Source organism: Amblyraja radiata, chromosome 25, assembly GCF_010909765.2.
Source record: "Amblyraja radiata isolate CabotCenter1 chromosome 25, sAmbRad1.1.pri, whole genome shotgun sequence".
Lineage (NCBI taxonomy): Eukaryota > Metazoa > Chordata > Chondrichthyes > Rajiformes > Rajidae > Amblyraja > Amblyraja radiata.
The window spans coordinates 21,682,103-21,704,295 of NC_045980.1; the positions used below are offsets into that span (position 1 = coordinate 21,682,103).

Here is a 22,193-nt window from a genome sequence, read left to right on the forward strand (position 1 = left end):
TTGGCTCTCAATGTATGAAAGCAATGTATATTTGAATGGGAGTAACCTCATGAATCCCAAATACAAGCTTAGTTATAAAAACTATTAAAGCTAACTTTTGTTGATTGAAATCATATCTGCAACGACTCCTGGAAGTCAATGTACAAACTGGAAACCCTCAGAGCAATTCAGACACGAGAGTGGCACCTGACTTTACTCCTGAAATACTATGACACCATTAGAAGGAACCAGAAAATACTCTAGATTTAAAGTGAAGATTTGAAAGGAACAGATCATCAGGAAGGTGAATGCCACTGATGGATAAAATGTGACTACCTCATTAATAGTTAGTGTGAACACAACATATCCCACAAATTACATCAACCAGCAACAGCTGAATTCCATACATTCACTGCTACATGCAATATACCTCCCTTCTTCATCTAATACCAATATCTCTCAACTACCTTCCTTAATGTCACATACTTACCACCAATCTAACTTTTAGCCATAGCAAGGATATCACGCAGATATATTGCAAGATGGCATCATACATCTCTTCCACAAAAGCGAATGATGAACGACCATCGATTAGTTACAGAATAAATGATGGCTTTACTATAGTTTGAGACTAACCAGAATTTAGAGAGGATGCTGGTAATCGTGACATTGGGTGCCACAAAGCCCATGGTCAGTGAAAGAATGGAGGTCATTAAATGAAGGTACACTTATCCTTCTCACATACTCCGTTCCCTTTTTGCACGATCCCTTCTGACTTGTAAGATCTATATAGTATTAATCACTCCTTACCTGCCCCGCTTCCCACTGTGACCATACCGTTACCCCTTCTCATTTCAGATGGCCAAGAAATCTTACTAGCAAAGTTCCCGGCCAATAAAACATCAAAAAATGAAGATTACATCTGTCACTTGATCAACTCAGAAAATGGCAGTTTACAGACAATAAGGGAAAGTTTAGAGGCAGCATTTACACATTGTAGATCATTGGGTATGGATGGACCTACACAGTCTGGGAACAAGAGTCATGGGGTAGCTCTTCATGGGAAAAGGTTACACACCTTTCCTGCTCCAAAGAATTCAGATGAGTACTGCAATGGGGCAGGCAATGTGCAATGGATAGGCATGCACACAAAGGTATTTGGAACATTGTCAGACCTATCCAATAGCCTGCATGAGAAAGTCAAAAGCTCTGGAGAATTCAGCTCCAACCTTATAGTTCTCAGACTGCATAGTTCTAGAGATCTTTCTTACCAGCATGGAAATGATAGCCAGCTCCATGTCAACACGCATGGGTGCAACCATGTTGTAGCCTCTGCAGGCTGACATCTCAGTTTCCAATGCACCACATGCCTTGTATTAAACAACATTCATTCACCACATATCCTGTTATCAGCGACATTCACGGGGGATAAACTCTGTAATATCAGCATTAACACACCACAAAATCCATTATTAAAAGCAATCAGACAACATGTACCCTATTTTTAAAAAACACTGATAGAGGACATACTCTAGATCAGAATTGCAGTGTTCACCCTATTGAATGGAATGGTACATTGCCTGTCATAAAGACCATCTTTACAACATATACACTCTGTTTTAATAGCATTTGCATAGGATGAAACAATCTATGAACAGCATTCATGTAAATTATTTTTTCAAGGAAGACATTCACATTTCAAAAACCATTTTTGTCAACAACATTTGCACGGCACACACACTTTCTAAATAGCATTTAGAGAAGATACGTCTTTCTCAAAATAATATTTGCTCAACATATAACTCTAAACAATAGCTGCAACATGCATACCCTCCATAAAAAGTGAGATTTGTACATACCTCTCTATAAACCTCTGGAAAATTTTTCCCCGTAGACTGTCACAGATCTCTTCAATGTATGGCTGGTGAAATAAATGACAAGTAAATGTTGAAAATCAACCAATTACTTATGTTGCAATTTTCACAGGATTTTAGTTGGCAGCTATTGATCAGTAGAAACATCAGAGCAAACCACTACTGTACACTCAAATCTCCTCAAGTTTATCGATTGTAATTATGTTATTTTTAACTTAATATTTCTAGCATGTGGCATTATTCAGCATTTTAAAGCAAAAACTGACAAATAATACTTCAAAACATAGATTGCACAGATGGGGTTATGACTTTGGACTGGAAATGTCTCTAGTCATTACACAGTAAAGGCTGGGGATGCAAATGTGTGAGGGGGGAAGGAAGCAGAAGTGCTGCCTGCAGGCCAACTGATAGAATGTACTGTGGAGATTCTGAAATTCGGAATCCAGCTGCTGCCATTTATGAAAAAAGAGACAAGAATGGGCTATTTCACTCCAGAGTGTTCCAACCCATTAAATCGTGACTGATGCATGCATCAAAATCCACTTGATGCTGAAGAAGGGTCTCAACCCGAAACTTTGCCTATTTCCTTCTCTCCATAGATGCTGCCTCACCCGCTGAGTTTCTCCAGCATTTTTGTCTACCTTCAAAATCCACTTTATCTCTTTCGCATCATATCCTTGAAACATTTACATAACAAAAGATCTGTTGATCTTAAGGGCCTGTCCCACTTAGGCGATATTTTCGGCGGCTACTGGCAACTGTCACAGTCGTAGCATGTTGGCGAAAAAGCGGCGACTGGACCCCCTCCACCCTACGACAATGTCTATGACAAGCTACGACAACCTACTACCTAGTCGACGTCAAGCTATGGCAAGCTATCGACAACCGGCGGCCCATTAGGACGTCCACCTATGACCACACCTACGATAACCTACGACCACCCAGGCGACAACGTACAACAACCGAAGTCAACCTACGTCCACCCGCGACAAGCTACGCCAAGCAACGACCCTATAGGCGACAACTGAAGACAATTCAGTCGCCGGTACCTGTCGCCAGTTGACATAGGTTGACATAGGTAGTCGCCAATGGAATTCACCGGTCAGCACCCGGCAACGACCAACGTCACCTGGCGACAACCTGCGTCATCCTGGCAACAACCTACGACAGCACCTTCGACAGGAGAAGGCAAGCTACGTCAAGCTACATCAAGCCCACAGTCGCCAAAATGTTTTGAACATTTCAAAATCCAACGGGGACCAGAAAAACATTACGACTCTTTAGGAGACTTGAGGAGACTACTCACGACCATACAGGCGTCCCCCCGCGACCATGTGGCGACAGCCTAGTCGCCTGTAGTCGTCCAAAAAAAATCGCCTAAGTGGGACAGGGGCTTTACTCCTGAACATTTCAATTGACCATTGGCAGAACAGAGTTCTAGATTATCAACACAGCCTGATTGGGGGGAAAAACTCATGACTGCAATTTTACATAGCCCCAAGTTTAAGATTTTGTCTTCTTGTTCTGGATTTCTACCAACAAGATCTTAGCAAATTCCTTTATCATCAAATACCTCAATTCATCACTATTCCAAACTCAGTTTATCCTCCTAATTTATCCCTTTGAACTACAATATGCATAATGTTGCACTGTACCTCTTCCAAAGCTAATATGTAGACATAGAGTTATACAGCATGGAAACAGGTCCTGTGGCCCAACTCAATGTCAAGATGTCCTAGTTCCATTAGCCTGGGTTTGGCATACATCCCTCTAAACCTTTCCCATCCATGTACCCATCCAAATAGCTTTTACATCCTGTTATAGGCCTCAACTATCTCTTCTGGCAACTCGTTCCACATATCCACCACTTTTAAAAATTGCCCCTCAGATTCCGACCAAATCTTTCCCCTCTCACCTTAAACCTATGGTTCTTGATTCCCTTACCCTGGGCAAATGACTATGCATTCGCCCCATCAATTCCCCTCATAATTTCACACACCTCTACAAGATCATCCTTCAGCTCCCTGCGTTCCAAGGAATAACGTCCTTGCTTGCCCGAACTATCTCCCTTGAGCCCTGGCAACACCTTAGTATTCTTCAAAAAAGCAAAACTAAAATATTTTTCGAAGCTGGAAACTCCTGAACTAAAAACAGAAAATGCTGGAAATAGGCAGCAGATCAGACAACCAGTTCATTTTCACCATGGAGCTCCACACCATCTGTTCCAGACCAGGACACATGGTCCTTTGAACAGAACAGATACCAAGTCAGCCTCGCCCTTCACTTTCTTCCTCCGGACTAAATTTGCTTCTGAACAAATCTATTTTTTATTTTTTAACTGCACTCACCTCTCTCGAAACACAGATGTAGCTATGGGGACCTAATGGATCCAATATATATCTATCCTTTTGTGGGCCACATGGATTATTCCTTTGTTCACTCTATTCAGCCTTTGTAAGTAGCTGACCTCTTTATCTGGCATATTCATGACTGCACCGTGTTGCTTCCAGCTGTTGTTCAGAACTATTAAAGTTAAAACATCTTTTTTGCCACTGCTAAAACTGCTATCACCTGGTCCATCTCCAATTCTCTTCTTCCCTTTTTGTTTATTTCTCTGTTCCAAACAATGCAACCAATATTCATTACAAGCTCAGCATGTGTAGTGGAGCAGCTAGTGGAGCCCCTGCCACAAATAGCCAGAAATCGGGTTCCATCCTGACCTCAGGTGCTGGCTGTGTGGAATTTGCATGCTCGCCCTGTGACCTTGTAGATCTCCTCCAATGCTCCAGTTTTCTCCCAGCAGGTTTTAAGTTAATTGTCCACAGTGAATTGATCCTAGTGTGCAGGCGAGTGATGGCATATAGGAAGAGGTTGTGAGAATGTGGGGAGAATAAAAGATGGAATTAATTTAAGACGTAAATGTGTGGTAATGATCAGTGTGGGCTCAGTGGATGAAGGGCTGTATCTATGACTCTCGGACTCATGGATTCCCACACCTATCTTGACTACACCACTCCTACCTCGCCTGCTGCATATCTCCATGCCATTCTTCCAGCTTCTTTGTATTCTGCACACGGTTCTTGTATTGCCAACATCTACACTGGTGCTTTTGGTGTGTTTTTTTCTCTTCCAGTTTGGTTCCATTTCCTATATAGTGTCATAGATGGAGCCGTATAGCATGGAAACAGGCCCTTTTGGCCCAACTTACCCATGCCGACCAAGATGCTCCATGTACACTAGACCCACCTGCCCACCTTTGGCTCATATCCCTCTCAACCTTCCCTATCTATGTACCTGTCTAAATTATTTAAAATATCGTTACAGAACCTGCCTCAGCTATCTCCTCTGGCAGCTCATTCCATATACCCATCACCTTCTGTGTGAAAAACTTGCCCCTCAGGTTCTTTGTATACATTTTATATTCATTCTCATTCCTTCCACCCAAATCAAAGATGGGTTCCCCTTATCCCCATCTCTCAACTAATAGCCTTTACTTTTAACAATCATCCTCCATGAAGGCAGCATATTGATGCGCCAAGTGATAATGCTATCACATAACTGCAACAATCCAGATTCGACTGACCTCCGAAACAATCTGTGTGGAGTTGCATGTTTTCACTGTGAATGCATGGTATTCACCTGGTTTCCTCCCACCACAAATATATGCTGTGCGTTAGGTTAATTGGTTATTGTAAATTGTCCAAAGTGCATGTGGGTGGCAGAGAATCAGATGGTGTTGATGGATATGTGTGGGACAAGTGGATATAAGGGACATCAGTCTGAAGAAGGGTCTCAACCTGAAACGTCACCCATTCCATCTCTCCATGCTGCCTGACCCGCTGAGTTCCTCCAGCATTTTGTGTCTATTTTTAGATATAAGGAAAATGAGATGGGGAATGGAACTACTCAGATATTCCATTATTCTGTTCTTATACCGTTATTTTTTTTTTGCACAACTTCGGATTGTACTACAACCTTGCACCTTTTTGCTATTTTGCACTTGGCTCTGTAGTTATTGTTGTATTTATGACTACTGCAAGTATATTATTTACTCTAGGAGCTTCACGTGAACAAGAAATGTCATTGCACCCTGATACATATGACAGTAAGCTTCAGACTCAGTAGGATGAGGAGGTGTCCTGATACATGCTCTGCACGGTAGAGTCAGCCTGATAGACTACACAACACTACCTCTGATGGTAATATTGGGATTCATACTGAATGAGTGGAGGGCGACATGTTCTGAGGGGGTGAGATTGGAATGAGTAAGGGGAGAGGAGATGTCAAGATGGTCAAATAAAAAAGTTGAGAGAAGGTAGAAAGGTGGCAGAGGGTGTCCAGGAGAAGGAAGAGTGTTGGAGATGGGCGAAAGGGTCATCATTTGGGGGGAGATGTGCAATGAATACCTGCCAAAAAAATGAAGTTGCATAGAAGCAACGACACATGCTCAACATCGTGGCAGGCTCATTGAGCTGTTGGCACAGGTGTACAAAGGTATGGCGTTGGCTGAGGACAGACCATTCAACATTGAAGAGGGGAGTTCAAGGGGGTTAGTGTTTGGGAGTTTGGGCTGGAGTCAGTCACAGGGTCAAAGTGGTGAAGGGCTCTGGGAAGGTACCATGGAGGGAGGTGGTGAGCTCAGGGGATATGAAGGGTGGTACAGGAGCAGAGGGAGGGGGGTGAGGGGTGGGAAGGTGACGTCGTCACCAACGGTTGAAGAGGAGCGGGAGCCAGAAATGTCCGTGTCAAGAGCCCCAGCCTGGGGACATACCTGGAAGAGACTGGGTGGCACTTGCTTCTTGGCCAAATGAGTTTGTACATGGTCCACTGCTCGCTTGGAGAAAGCCTACATTAGAACAAATAGTGTGTTTATATTAACATCTCATCATACTAAAATATCTAAAAACTATTTCCATAAAATAAAATTTTTGATTAACCATTCCAGCATACAAGTAATCTTTACATCCAGCTTTTAGCAATTTACTGATCCAATTTATTTCTATTAGACATTCATTAACTTACATTTCGACGGATAAATTCTTAGCTTCTCGAGGCTTTCATTATAACTGTAGCCTCTCATTTCTGGTAACATCTTGTGTACGAACAAATCACTTTTGATCCTTCATTTTTCAAAATTTCATGGTCATAAATTGATACAGTATTTCAATGCAGCTTAACTAATTTTATCCATTGACTCAATAATGGTTCATTGGTTTCATCATTGTGGCAAATTTACAGATGCAATGAATGGAATGGTGAAATTGTTTATTCAGCTAAGATTCGCCAGATGAGGTCCTTGGTGCTTATTTCAATATTCCTGGCAAAGGGAAAACAAGTCTTCATGTAATTGTTTGAGATTTAAATGAGGGCATGGTATAGAGATTGAAACAGCCAAAATTACTTTGGGGTTTGACAAGGCAGATAGGAAATGCGCAGAAATATACTATTCAGTGAAGAATTCCAAATATTCACACCTTCTTCATGAAGGCATTTCTCCTTATTTCAGCCTGAAGCAACTGACCCTCACTCCATCATTATCACAATATACCTCTCATCACAAACTCAGCCAGGAAACTCAACTATTATGTATCTGTCAAGCTCTTTAATAATTTTGTACATTTCAATAACATCTCCTCTCTTTCTTTGAATGTTTAGAGAATATAATTGCACTCTTCACAATCTTTTCTCATAGAAAAGATCTGCCTTCTATGGAATGAATCAAATAATTCCTTGCTGTGTTCCATTTATGGCACATAAATATATTTTTTTAGGTAATGAGCCCAAATTTATACACAAATTTCTCTCTTACGAAGCTTCTTTGTAGGTAGGGAGGGAGATAACATTTTCCCTGTATGGGTTATATAGAACCTGCGGCACAGTTCAAAATGAATCAAAATCAAATACCAATCTTATATGTAATGCAAGTACATAATTCAGATCCTTATACAGATGTAAAATAAAATTTATAAATTGGGTATTTTTTATGTAGAAGTGAACTCACGTGTGAACAGGACAACAATTCTTTCATTATATATTTATCATAAATCTGTCGACTCCTACATAAACGATCTTCTTCAGAGTCCAACTTTTCATAGTCTTTAATCTGCAAGGGAAAATATTATTGTTATAATCTAGTCTGATTATTATTTTAAGATGCAATATAGAACCTCTGATCTTACACACAATTTAGTTGTTACTGGGTGTTGAATATTTTCTCAAGAATACAGTTCCTTTCTGAAGTTACTCATGACCTAAAGATCATCTTTCTGGTTTTCTTTATCTATTTTTAGTCAATTTATATTTATGCTCAATCATTTTTTAAAGTCTTCTTTCACCAGTTCTCAACATTTTAAAAGAGGAAAAATAAATCCCTGTGTAATTTATATCAATACAACTTTATTGTTTTGGTTGCCACGATACTTGTAGTAGCAGATATCTCGGTGGTGTTTTGTGGAGCAGTAGCTGGACCCCAGTCATTGGAATGTGACAATTGCACGTAAATGTCAGGAAAAATAAAGCCCAGACTGTGGGAGAGCACAACATAAGCTGAAAAAAGAGAACAGCACTATCTGATACTCAAAAGCACTTTTCATACAGCCCAACAGCAATTTACAAGAGCATAACAAATGATTGTACTAAGTGCTCTGCTCATTTCTAATCTGAACAATGCTCAGGGTACATTCTCATCCTTGTCAACTGAGCAATGATGTGGCAGATTATGTTATCTTTATGTTGTAGAATTTTTTTGACTTTTGTCTTCCTTATTTTAATTGAGCGCATGCAAGCGGTTGATTAAAAACAAATAAAATAAAACCTGACAGATTTGACATTAAGTGGGTCATCTGCACTAAAAATTATTCCCTTAATCATGTATCTGTACACTGTGGACGGCTTGATTGTAATCATGTATAGTATTTCTGCTGACTGGATAGCACGCAACAAAAAAGCTTCTCACTGTACTTCGTGCACTTGATAATAATAATAATAATAATGGATGGGATTTATATAGAGCCTTTCTAATACTCAAGGCGCTTTACATCGCATTATTCATTCACTCCTCAGTCACACTCGGTGGTGGTAAGCTACTTCTGTAGCCACAGCTGCCCTGGAGCAGACTGACGGAAGCGTGGCTGCCATTCTGCGCCTACGGCCCCTCCGACCACCACCAATCACTCACACACATTCACACACAGGCAAAGGTGGGTGAAGTGTCTTGCCCAAGGACACAACGACAGTATGCACTCCAAGCGGGATTCGAACCGGCTACCTTCCGGTCACCAGCCGAACACTTAGCCCATTGTGCCATCTGTCGTCCCACTTGATGATATTAAACTAAACAATATAAGGGGTATTTCAATTTTCACATTGTAGTTTATTGCCAGCTAGCAATGGAATATTAGTTAGGACTACTCACAGATCAAAGGGTTGTCTGATCCAACACTATTGCAACCAAAGCTTTTTTCTCATTCCCTTCGTATAACATGACACAGCTGCCCTGTGGGTGCACTGTTATACATCTTAAAATATAGCTGTCAACTCTGAGCGGTCATATGCCTCATCTGAAGCTGAGAATTATGCTAATAAGCAATCACAGTTGTGAACCAATGACTTGGCATGTAAAATCCAAGGAAAGTGTGAATTTACAAGAGATATCAATGGATGCATGCATCACACAGTGAAAGGCTACAAGTAACAGAGAGATGAGCAACTATACAAGAGATTAAAAAGCATCAATTTGTCATGTACATTGTCGATGTTTCAAGTCTGATGCAGGGTCTTGCCTTAAAGCATTGACAATTTTGTTTGCCTCACAGCTGCTGCTCGGACGGCCGAGTTCTTTCAGCAGTTTATTTTTTTGTGCTAGATTCCAGAATCTGCAATCTCCTTTATATACTTTGGACGGGTGCATCATCTTGGAAATTTAAAAAAAAACTCACTCTTCTGCCCCGCCCACAGAATCAATAAATATGTTATAAGCAACTAGAAGAGAGGAAGGGTCCACAGGGAGAAAGTAGTTAACTTGGCAAGTGTACAGTGCATTCAGAAAGTATTCAGACCCCTTCACTTTTTCTACATTTTGTTATGTTATAGCCTTATTCTAAAATTGATTACATTCTTTTTTTTTAATCATCAATCTACACACAATACCCCATAATAAAAAAGCAAAAACAGGTGTTTAGAAATTTTAGGAAAATAATTAAAAAGAAATAACTGAAATATCACATTTACATAAGTATTCAGACCCTTTACTCAGTACTTTGTTGAGACACCTTTGGCAGCGATTACAGCCTTAAGTCTTCTTGGGTACGACGCTACAAGCTTGGCACACCTGTAGTTGGGTAATTTCTCCCATTCTTCTCTGCAGATCCTCTCAAGCTCTGTCAGGTTGGATGGGGAGCGTCGATGCACAGCTATTTTCAGGTCCCTCCAGAGATGTTCGATCGAGCTGGGCCATTCAAGGACATTCACAGACTTGTCACGAAGCCACTCCTACATTGTCTTGGCTGTGTGCTTAGGGTCATTGTCCTGTAGGAAGGTGAACCTCCTGTCTGAGGTCCAGAACTCTCTGGAGCAGTTTTTCATCTGTACTTTGCTCCATTCACCTTTCCGTCGATCCCGACTAGTCTCCCAGTTCCTGCCGCTGAAAAACATCCCCACAGCATGATGCTGCCACAACCATGCTTCACCGTAGGTATGGTATTGGTCAGGTGATGAGCGGTGCCTGGTTTCCTCCAGACGTGACGCTTGGCATTCAGTCCAAAGTGTTTAATCTTAGTTTCATCAGACAAGATAATCTTGTTTCTCATCTCTCTTGGCAGACTCGAAGCAGGCTGTCATGTGCCTTTTACTGAGGAGTGACTCTATCAATCCTGGCCACTCTATCAATAAAGTCCTGATTGGTACAGTGCTGCAGATATAGTTGTCCTTCTGAAAGGTTCTCCCATCTCCACAGAGAAACTCTGGAGCTCTGTCAGAATGACCATCGGGTTCTTGGTCACCTCCCTGACCAAAGCCCTTCTCCCCCAATTGCTCAGTTCGGCCGGGCGGCCAGCACTATGAAGAGTCCTGGTGGTTCCAAAGTTCTTCCATTAAAGAATGAGGGAGGCCACTGTGCTCTTCAGGACCTGCAATGCTGCAGAAATTGTTTTACACCCTTCCCCAGATCTGTGTCTCGCCACAATTCCTTCGTCTTCATGGCTTGGTTTCTGCTCTGACATGCACTGTCAACTGTGTGACCTTATATAGACAGGTTACTGCCTTTCCAAATCATGTCCAATCAATTGAATTTACCACTGGTGGACTCGAATCAAGATGTAGAAACATCTCAAGGATAATCAATGGAAACGGGATGAACCCAAGCTCAATTTTGAGTGTCATAGCAAAGGGTCTGAATACCTACGTAAATGTGATATTCCACTTATTTATTTTTAATTACTTTGCAAAAATGTCTAAACACCTGTTTTCGCTTCTTCATTATGGAGTATTGTGTGTAGATTGATGATACAATAAATGAATTTAATCCATTTTAAAATAACGTAACAAAATGTGGAAAAAGTGAAGGGGTCTAAATACTTTCTGAATGCACTGTATAATACTGAACTGTAAACCACCATGGACATTCCTTTATCTGTGGCGTATACTGTGGCATATGCATAATCTGCTGTACTGTGGTCCGCCTGTAATTGTTCTCTGTTGTTCAAATTTTGGTGTTGATATGAATTTAATGATGCAGGATCAAGAATTGGCAGCAAAGGGAAGTGAGAGGATCTGAATCGAGCAGTTACGTGCCTTTTGGGTACCTGTGAACAAGAGGTGCAGGACAGCTTTTTTGCAGCTCCTCAGTAAATGTCCTGTTATTATGTGCTTCTGGCCGCTCCTAATGTACAAACTCCACCTTTCTATTTCCCTTGTCATGCAGTCTAATTCCTCTGTGCTCATTAGTCCAGGATTTCTTATGGTCCCATTTCTCTCCTAATTCCATGTATTCAGTATCACCAACGCATAGTACCCTCCAGTTGCCAGACTGTCACTGAATAAACTCCAAGCACAACCTTGTTCTGCAAGATTCCCCAACCAATTACTGACCAATTTAGTGGGGTTGTTGGGCAGGAAATTATTAAAATATATAAGAATGTCCTGACCTACTGGCAATGCTTCATCTTCCTCGATCCCCTAAAACGGGCATTCTCAAAACCAAGCACAGCCATTTTCAATAACCCGAACAGTCGTTTTGCAATATTCTGGCAGATTCACGAGTCTACTTGCAATTATCAACCCTTCCCTTTCAAATAGCACAAACGTTGTTTTTCTTAAAGCAGTAATACCAGGTTTTTCTGAGTGAAAGCCAAACCTAAACACCACTAGCCACATTGTAAAGGGAATAAATCAATAGAGGCTCAGGTGTCATTCCAAGTGAATTCAAGCAAAGAAACACAGTGTGAAATTATGGAATGACAACATAGGAGACCCCTTGGCAATTCAAGTCCATGCTGGTTCTCTGCAAGAGCAATGCAGCTGGTTCCACTCACAAAACCTGCCAAGCAGTTTTGATTTTTTTCCTTTCAAATACCTTTTATGGTATTTAGCAATAATTATGAGCTTTAATAACTAAGAGGGTGTGACCGAAAGCTAAGACCTAGATTGTGGACATTGATGCCAGTCACATAAGACTTTATCAACAAGAGTGCAGAATACTGGAATCTATCTGGCAAGGGTAAAATAGCTGAATTTGTATTACATACTGAATGGGTTCATCATTCTAGCCTTTTCCACTCCTCTAATGGTCACAAAGTTAATGACCAAATTGTGGACACTTCAAAACTGGAAATAAGTCTCAGACCTTGCTGAAACTACAAATGTTTGCCTGCAAGACATTTATTGTAAACATGTACAGCATGATCAACGTAGGAAAAAATAAGAACATCTTTTCCAATACTATAATTGAAACAGGCAAATAAATAATTTGTGAATCGACCAAACAGTCCATTTAAAGGTTGATACCACTGCCTTATCTGTGACAGCAGCAGTCATTCCCTGCCATGGAAACTGTTTAAAAAAAAACACATGTCATTGAGAAACAATGTCCACAAGAGGAAATCTGTTGTGACCTGAATCTGCCAAGATTATACAGAGGCCAAGTTATCTCCAGGATACTGCACAACCCCCTGCAACATGGGGAGGTGGAATACTGTGTTGCTCAGCAACGGTAAGCTTTCTCCAACTCAAAGTTCGTATATGTTAATCCTTCTACTTGTTGCGTGTTACTTGAACAGTTTTTGACCCCAAACAGCACACAGAACAAAAAACTAAATTTGAGCATTGACTTCCTGAACATTTGAGCACTGCTTTTGTAAAGAGTTTATTCTTTTATTAAAGTGACTGGATTTTCATTGCACATCAGCATAAAGTTCTTAGTTGATGGAAGTTAATTTTGAAAAAAATATGAATTGATAGTAATTATATGCTATTTTGTATAGCAACAACATTATGAGGAGTGAGTAATGACTACTGTCAGGTGGTTCAAACATTCACCATAGTGAAGTGCATCAAGAAGCTGGTCATGGTGCCAACCTTCCCCACAGCGTTGATCCATAATTGGCCCAGTGCCACAACGGTACATGGCAGACGCTATTTCCCTGGCCCTACACTCATCACTGGAACATCTAGATAACAAGGAACGCCTACACTAGACTCCTATTTAGTGACAATAGATCTGCCTCCGAATCTCAACCAAACTTCTCTCCAATCTCCTGGACCTAGAAGTCAGCATCCCCATCTACCACTGGATCCTTAACTTCCTGACCCAGAACTCACTACAATTATATTATGACTTCTTCATCTCCATAACTTCTAAATCATGGAACTCCATTCAACAGCACAACTGAAGAACTTCTCTAGTTTGAGAAGATGCTTCACCATGGGCTACTCTGATGTAATTGGGAATGCACATTAAATGCTGGACTCACCAATCTTCTTCTTTTCGTGTCTTTGAAGCTGGTTGGTTATATGACAGTTTCCCATTCCTTTACACAGTCCTTTGCGTTTTTATTGAACACTGCAAGATCCTTTGGGCTGCACTGGTTGGGTAGTAGGGGGCAGACAAGGCAGTGCTGCATTGTATGGTCCTCTTCTCCACATTCACAGGTGGTTTGGCCAGTTTCATAGCCCCATCTGGCCATGGCAGCTTTTGATCGCCTTGTTCCTGTTCTCAGGCGGTTGAGCGTCTTCCACTGGACCCATGGTGCTTCTGAGCCCGGAGGGAGGGCTTCAGAAGGAGGGATACCCATGTCAGTAGGATGGGGGGTCGTCCTCAAGCCTTTTTGTCCATAGTTGGAGTCTGGTTTCTTCCCGTGATGCTATTAGGGGCTGGACATGGCTGAGAAAGCTTCTCCTGGACTTCAGCCGTTGGGCCGGGGGTACACATCCGTAGAGGAGGTGGCGTTCATCACTGGTGGCCTTGGTCATCTCTACTCGGCTGGCGACTTCCCGTCTCACATCAGCAGGAGCAATGCCAGCGAGGAGGTGCAGGTTGTTTATGTTGGTGGGCTTCAAACAGCCAGTGATTGAGCGGCAGGTGTTATTCAACGCTGGGTCTAGTTTCTTGGCATGGGATGATCTCTCCCAAACAGGACACGCATACTCCGCAGAGGAGTAGCACAGGGCCAGACTCACACTCCATAATGATTTTTGTTTCAAGTAATACGTTTGATTTATATTAAATGCATGATTTTAGTTTTGTCGAGAGAATCACTGAGACTTTCATCACATGTAAAGGGATAGTTTATCGCATATAAATCAGCTTAACATGGTCAAGACAGCTCAGTCATCTAGAGCTCAAAAGTTAATGTGAACTGCAGATCAAAGCATAAAACTACCAACACTTGTGTGTGAAAACAGATATAAAAATTTCACATTTTTAAAGATGTGTCACGATAGATGGTTAATTTGAGAATAAAGAGACTTGCTCCACTGATGGATCTTCATCATAAATTTACTTAGTTTGGCCTTGGGTTTATCAGGAGATCCCATTTACTGGACTGTGCCTTGAGCATTGATTCTTTGGTGCTTAGAGTTACCAAGGAACACAAAAAAAATCAGCCAATCCTCTTACTGCCCCACCAGTTGTGCACTCATTGTAGCCATACATTCATCAGAAACTATTTCACCAAACGTGGTATTTAAATTCTTAAAGAAAAACCCAAAGTATGCCTCAGGCAAAAGTTCAAGACCTGATGAAATACTAAGTTAAAGATTATAAACATGTATGCAAAATTACTTCATTGGTTCTACCTGCTCTTGCAGGTGCTATCCAAAGACTGATAACATCAAGTGAAAAAGTGTCTCTCCATCTCAGTGCTAAATGGTTGACTCCCACATGCTGAGTCTGTGCCACCTAATCTTATATTAACCAATCACATGGAGCTATATGTTGAATTACACAGCACAGAAACAAACGCTTTGGTCCAACTTGTCCATCTCTTACCTCCTCATAAAACTTCAGCTGGGGAACAGCTTCATCGATTTCATTCAGACAAAAATCTTTAAACAGCAAGAATCCTGAAAAACAAAAGATGAGAAATATCATGTTGTTAACCAAATAAATAGTGAAAAGGGACAAATTACTCTTGTTGGTGATATTGAAAAGATGACTATTAGCATCTGAAACACAGAAATTTATTGTAAATGATATTGTATTAATTCCATTGCTCCCATGCATCCTTCGCCTTGTCTGCTCTGCCATGGGTGAACAAGCTACCCATGCTCCCTAAAATCTACCACTTTCCTCCTTAAAATCTACCACTTTGAACAAGGTTTAGCACACGTCTTTAAATATCCAAAGGAAACAGTGCAAAATTTCCATAAATATCCAAAGGCAAATTTTGTCTGATTACCAAGCATTATTTAGCTAGCTAATAACAAAGTATGTCCAATTATTGATGTTAAAATCAGAGGAAAAATGCACATATGGCTGGTAATGGAATGAACTGCTGGAGGAAATGATAGAGGCGTGACATTTAAAAGACACTTGGATGGATTGAAAAGGTTTGGAACGCTATAGGTCAGGCGGAGAGAAGTGAGATTAACTTATAGTATAGCAACTTGGTTGGCACGGATGAGTTGCATTAATGTCCTACAGTACAGCTCCATGATTCTATGACTTGCCTGGTAATCTCACGAAAAGTAACTATATTTGTTCATCTATGACTTTTCTTAAAAAAGTACACATCTGTGCCTTATTCAAAGTTCAAATATTAAACTTTTATTTTGGAAGTTTGCCATGCATAAGACAAAGATCAATCATCAGATTACTAGTTTAGTGCCCGATTTCATTTTATATTTCGAGGACCCCGCATGGTGCTTGGAGGTGCACAGACTTTTAAACATGTGCACCATCCAGTTATGATATGGCTTTGATTTCATTCCACCATCACCCCTCCTTAGTCTGCTGTTGCATTTTCAAAATACGTGTGCTGCATCACCTGCTGTACCTCTCATGCCCAATAGATCCTTGTCTGGCCCATATATTTCCTATTCATGCAGCTGTCCTTCCCAGTTAAGGAAAAAAGGAAACGAGCATAAAAAACATCTTTAACCACATTGGATACACCATGTTACCCCCAACCCAGAAAATGCACATTTCCATTGTTCTATTATGTATAAAACAAGATCACAGAGCACTGGGAGTTCCTCCACCACTCTGCGTTTTGCCTAAGAAAGTATGATGTTGGTTCCCCGTTTTAAATTTAGCACCCAAATACTTCTGTGGTTTTAACCAGAACCTTTGAAAATTGAGAAGTTTGACAATGGACCTCAACAACTGCTGTATAAGATGCAGGTGAACTGATTGCAGCACACCACAGCTGCACAATGTGCCGAGAGTCACATAAACAGGTAAAGGAGAAACAAAAATGAAAAAGCAGATTTTGTATTTGTTGGTGTTAAAGTGTCTGACTTTACTTTCAGTTCATTGGGGTGTTGATATGCTTCTCAAGGATTTATTGGTATATTGTCTTTGTATTGATGACATAAGAAAAATAAACAGAAATATTATGATGTAATTACTTACATAATGTTGATACTACAATGTAACAGGAAATTTCACACATACAGGACTAAAACTCAAACTCTATTCATCAGTGATGGGGAGATAACAACATTACTTAGCCCTGAATATATTTCAAAATACACACGAATGGGCACGTTTGCAATGGGAAAAGGTAAGCACCTTTAATTACAATTTTGAAAGCTTTTACCATTGCTCCTGCAAAATATCAACTACTTACATATTCATCTTGAAGGACAAATGTGAAAATGCCAGGAATATTATTTAGAATTGCACATCTCCATATAAAATCTGAATAATATTTCCATAAATGTCCCACAAAGCTCTCTCTGAAAATTTATTAATCTGGGCTATTGTGCTCCATGATCCAATAAAAAGGATTTTAATGTCTGATAATCTCCATCATGAACACAATGAGCAAAAGGGAGATTGTAAAACCATGAGTGATTGAACAAGACGTTAAAATGATTCGGATTTCATTAAGAGGCAGATTTATACCATTCGCAATAGAAGCTCATACAGCAGAAAACGTAGTAATTTCATTCTCCCTCAGGCCCAAGCTTGAGTCAATCAGTATGGACTCTGAAATAATTATGTGAGCTTTGTGAAAATGGGCATATTCCCACTTGGATATTCTTCAATTCAGTGTTGATGCTGGGATTACTAATTAAATAATGAGCTCTGCACACTGGGAGCAAGATTTTTTTCTCACAAGGCCAGAGATGATAGCTACATTGACACAAACACATGCAGGGTGAGGCAAATTAAAAGAAAAAGCTCTGGCATGCACAGCTGAAGATGAGATGAACAGCATGCAGGATGGAGTGATTCCCTTTCATACCAAGACAAAAGGGAACTGCATTTATCAATCTTGTTTCAATACCATAACCTGAAATTCCTTTCCTATTTCATCAATCTTCCACTGTAGCTCCAGTGGCAACTGAATGATACATTTCAGAAAACATTGTGCCTGGTTACTGCTTTTTTCAAGAGTTTCCTGCTTACCTGATGAATGGAATTTCTAAAGGTTTATAGGCCTGTCTCAGTTAGGTGACTTTTTAGGCGACTGCAGGAGACTATGCAGTCGCCACATGGTCACCACATGTTCGGGGGTGATTGCCGGGGAGTCGCCTTCATGGTCATGAGGAGTTCCCTCATTATGGTCGCTGCAAATTTTTCAACATGTTGAAAAATTAGCGGCAACTAGAATGAAGCCGTCATGGAGAGTAGCGAGAATTCCCGTGGCGTAGGTGGGTCGCCAGGAGGTCCTAATGGGTTGCCAAGAGGTCGAAGGTTCTCCTAGGTTCTCGTAGGTTGTAGCCGGTGCTGACCGGTGAATTTCATTGGCTCATTGGGAAAAAAAAAGGTAAGCAGTAATTTTCAGAACCAAGGATAACCGACCGGTAATGTTAAATGTCCGCCGGGCTTCACAGCCGTGTATCTCTGGCTTCTTAAAAGTTGTCTCCACTCCTTCTCCCTCCTTCTCCCCCCCCTCTCCCAAAGGACTTACCGTACACTGTGCTTAGCCGTCTTAATTACAGCGCCAACCTTCCTGTTCAGTGTGTGTCTGGATCACATTGGCTTTGCACCGTGTGAATTTCACTCAGACAGCGCTCCCCCCGCTTGCCCTGTCCCCCGCCTGCATAACGGGCTGGTGCAGGAAACGATGTGTGTGTGCGCGTGTTCCACTCTGACAATCGCCGTTCCAGTTGTCGGTTTTTCAGGTGACTGCCGGCAACTTGACAGTCGCTGGCAGTCGCCTGAAAAATCTCCTAAGTGGGACAGGCCGATTATTCTGTGACTCAGAAGAACAACTCACCTACATCTTGGTTTATCTTACACTACAGAACATGAGGGAGAAACGAGTGACAAGGAATAAAGTGACCAAATGTGATGCACCTGTTCCCGTGGGATAAAGCTGCCTCCTTCAGCTAGCAAATTCATCAAGACTGCCAAGCTGTTTGCAGACTACAGTTTACTGACATCGGGCAACATTGGGTGGGTAGATGGAGATTCTCTGAATGTTCATTGGGAGAACTTCGAGGCCAGAGGTAAGAGGTAGGGAAGAATGAAAGGAGAGGTGTTGACAGAGTGACAGAGACAGGAAGATTGAAGAAAGGGAGGCCCAAGGATAGAAATGAGTGAGGGAAGAGGCTGTGTATGTGTGTCAATGTGTCTCTGAGGCTCTGTGACTTCATGTGCATGTGCGTAGGTGCATGTGCTCAGGCGACTCTATGTGTGCACTTCCCTGTGTACGTGCAAATGTTCATATAGCAGTCTCGTTTCTAACCATCCCAAACCTATCTGCCACTGATGAAATAATGAATTCTGCTATATCCATGTGGCAGCTGGTGTGCAATGGTCACCCTACATTTAAATAATTCATGCATATACATCTTCTATTCCTATCAGAAGGGAAACAAGTCGTCCTCGACTCCAGGAGATTGCCGAAGATGAGGAATAAACTAAGTGCAGATGCAAGCAGAGAATGAGAAATATTTATCATACAAATAAGAGAACAAGCACAAACATGCACAGTGACAAAGGCAGGAACTATTTGACAACCTGCCTGCCCGGCTACTGTACTTGACATACTGCAATTGACATTTCTGTTCTGCCAGCTTCCTTATGCTGATGTGTCATGTACATCTGACTAATGTCATATGTTCACTGACCAGTATAAAACTTCCATCCTGATAATGAAGGTAAAAAACACTATCTGCAAAATTTCGATGAAATTGCTGCAGAAGGGAACATATGTAATGAGAAACAGTAAATATCTGATCACAATCAAAAATGTGTAATTTCTTTTATCTTGCTTTATTTTTGCAGCTTTCATTGGTTTCACCCTACCATCCCAGCTAATGAGGCAGTAAATGGAAGTCATTAGTCTGGTTCAGTTGCCATTCTCCAGGTGTTTATTGGGTGGCAAGTAAGACTCGGTTTCATGAGGCATGATTTTCTCATTCGGCACCATCCCTCCCGAACAAATATTGGACCCGGTGTCCACTGAAGTTATACGTTCAGCCTTTATTAGCAAATTATAGAAAAATTTAGTGAATTCTGAGAAGAATATTATTAAAAAATGAAATTATTGAATTAGTGAAAAATGAAGGAGATAAATAACCAAATGGATATCAGCCAAATAGTTCCACATTATGTGCTCAGATTTCTGCAACGTTTATATTCAAAAGAAAATTATCTGAGCCATAGCTGGAAGAGAAATAAAGATGATTTTTTTTCTGCATGCTGCATGACTAATTCAGTAAAACCAGTTTGGATATGTACTATCTCATTGTACTATCCCTACAGTCATCAATATCTACTTACAATTCTAACTTTATTTTTTGTCTGATGAATCAATAAAGTGTCACATCTGAGTGACATTCAGCCAGTGAAATGTAAAAAGACAAGGAAGAGTACTAAAGGAAGGAACATTTATTAAAAATGGCAGACACTGGACATTGAAATAAAATCAGAAAATGTAGGAAATATTCAGTAGTTCAGAGCAGCAGAGAAACAGTTAAGATTTCAGTTCTGGGGTGCTTGATGTAATGGTTTGTAAGGAACATTTGGTTCAGGATACTCCAAAGATTGTTCTCGTACTTTTTCTAATCAGGTTTTCTCATGGTTGTAGTAGTGTGGAGGAAGTTCTAAATCATGTGCTTTATAATGTCATGTTTACGTATACATTGAAACCATCCACAGCTGAATATTGGATAGCAAGCACAATAATGTATGGGTTCTAATTTGGAGACTCTACTTTTTGAAGTAAAGAGAAGGATCAACTATCAATTAAACTTCTAGACAGAAAGATACGATACGATATTACTTTATTGTCAGAACAAAGTCTGAAATTTGTTTTGATTGCAGCAGCTCCATTTACAGCATCACATAAAAGTCAAAAGAGACTTGAAATGTCATGCATCAAGACAGGACCCAAAAATACATACATTCAACACAACATTACAATAACAGAAGACAATATTTGAGGCCCATCAGCGTGCATTTGATCTGGGATTAAGCGCCGTATTCGAGGATTGACTGGTGCAAAAAAGAGTGCTTCAGTCTAACCTTAATACATTTTGGAACCCTATATCTCCAGTTTGATGGTAACAAATTGTACTCACTGCTCACTGTTCAGAACGTGGTTGGGGTCAGAAGAAATATTGTTGGCCATCCTTAGTATGTTTTTATGGTTGGATGATTCATACAATTTCTGAAGTGGTTGACCTACAATCTTTGAGCAGATTTTTAATTGTTGGAGCAGTTTTGATTTTGAAGTAGCAGACAAACTCTTGTACCATATAATCTTACAGTATTGCAAAACACTCATTATCACAGCGGTAAAAAATAACAAAAGGATTTGTCTACTTGCTCTGAAAGATCCAAGTCGGCGGAGAAACCAGATTCTTTGTTTTGTCTTATTGCAAATCTTATCAATGTGGTCATTCCATGATAACTGATGATCTATCGTTACCCCCAAGTATTTAAATGAAAATAACTGCTTGATTTTTTCATAATGGATAACAAGAGAAACTTTATGAGAGTCAGATGGTGAACCAAATATAATCTCTTCTGTTTTCTTTGTGTTAATCTCAAGAGCATCATTATCAGTCCACTCGACCAGTTTGTTCACGCCGAGTTGGTGCAGCCCAGGGTTGGCTGAGTTACTTAACAGAGATAATAGAACTGTATCATCCGAGTACTTTAGAATATATTGATTCGGTGTATCTGTAGGACAATCATCAGTGAAAAAGGTAAAAAGCATAGCTGAACACATAACTCTGGGGGGCCCCAACATTGGTTGTGATGGCAGATGAAAAGGTTTTATTCACCTTTACAATCTGTACTCTGTTAGTGAGAAAGGAAGCATACCAATGAATCAGATAGGGATTCAGTTCCTGCCGGACCATTTTTGACACCAAAATGTCTTGCTTGTATTGTGTTGAAAGCTGACGAAAAATCTAGAAATAGGGCTCTTGCATAAGTGTTGGGTTTGTCTAAATGTTTGGAAATAATATGAACTAAGGAGGCAATAGCGTCTTCCGTGCCACAGCCCTGCTTATAAGCAAATTTATATGGATCGAGTTTATTGGTTGTTGTACTGATGAAATGTCGGAGCAAAATTCTTTCTAGAGATTTCATAATCACCGAGGTGAGGGCTATGGGTCTGAAATCCTTATGTTCTTTTGGACATGGAATCTTGGGCAAAGGTTTTATATGCAAGGTTTTCCATGACAGAGGGACAGTGTGTGTGTCCACAGAAGCCTGAA

At 40.6% G+C, this 22,193-nt stretch overlaps 1 protein-coding gene across 2 annotated transcripts in view; it reads right to left on the reverse strand.

Moving 5' to 3' along the window:
- Positions 1-22,193, reverse strand: part of grk3 (G protein-coupled receptor kinase 3) — a 194,948-nt gene that overhangs the window by 65,703 nt on the left and 107,052 nt on the right. For both annotated transcript variants that reach the window (XR_004415706.1, XM_033043388.1), the window contains exons 3-6: positions 15,337-15,410; positions 7,855-7,956; positions 6,625-6,699; positions 1,839-1,900 (exon numbers count right to left, since the gene is read on the reverse strand). Coding sequence is in view for 1 of the 2 variants with exons in the window: in XM_033043388.1 (XP_032899279.1) it covers positions 1,839-1,900; positions 6,625-6,699; positions 7,855-7,956; positions 15,337-15,410 (313 nt within the window). In the remaining variant the exon portion in view is untranslated. The remainder of the gene's footprint in view (positions 1-1,838; positions 1,901-6,624; positions 6,700-7,854; positions 7,957-15,336; positions 15,411-22,193) is intronic.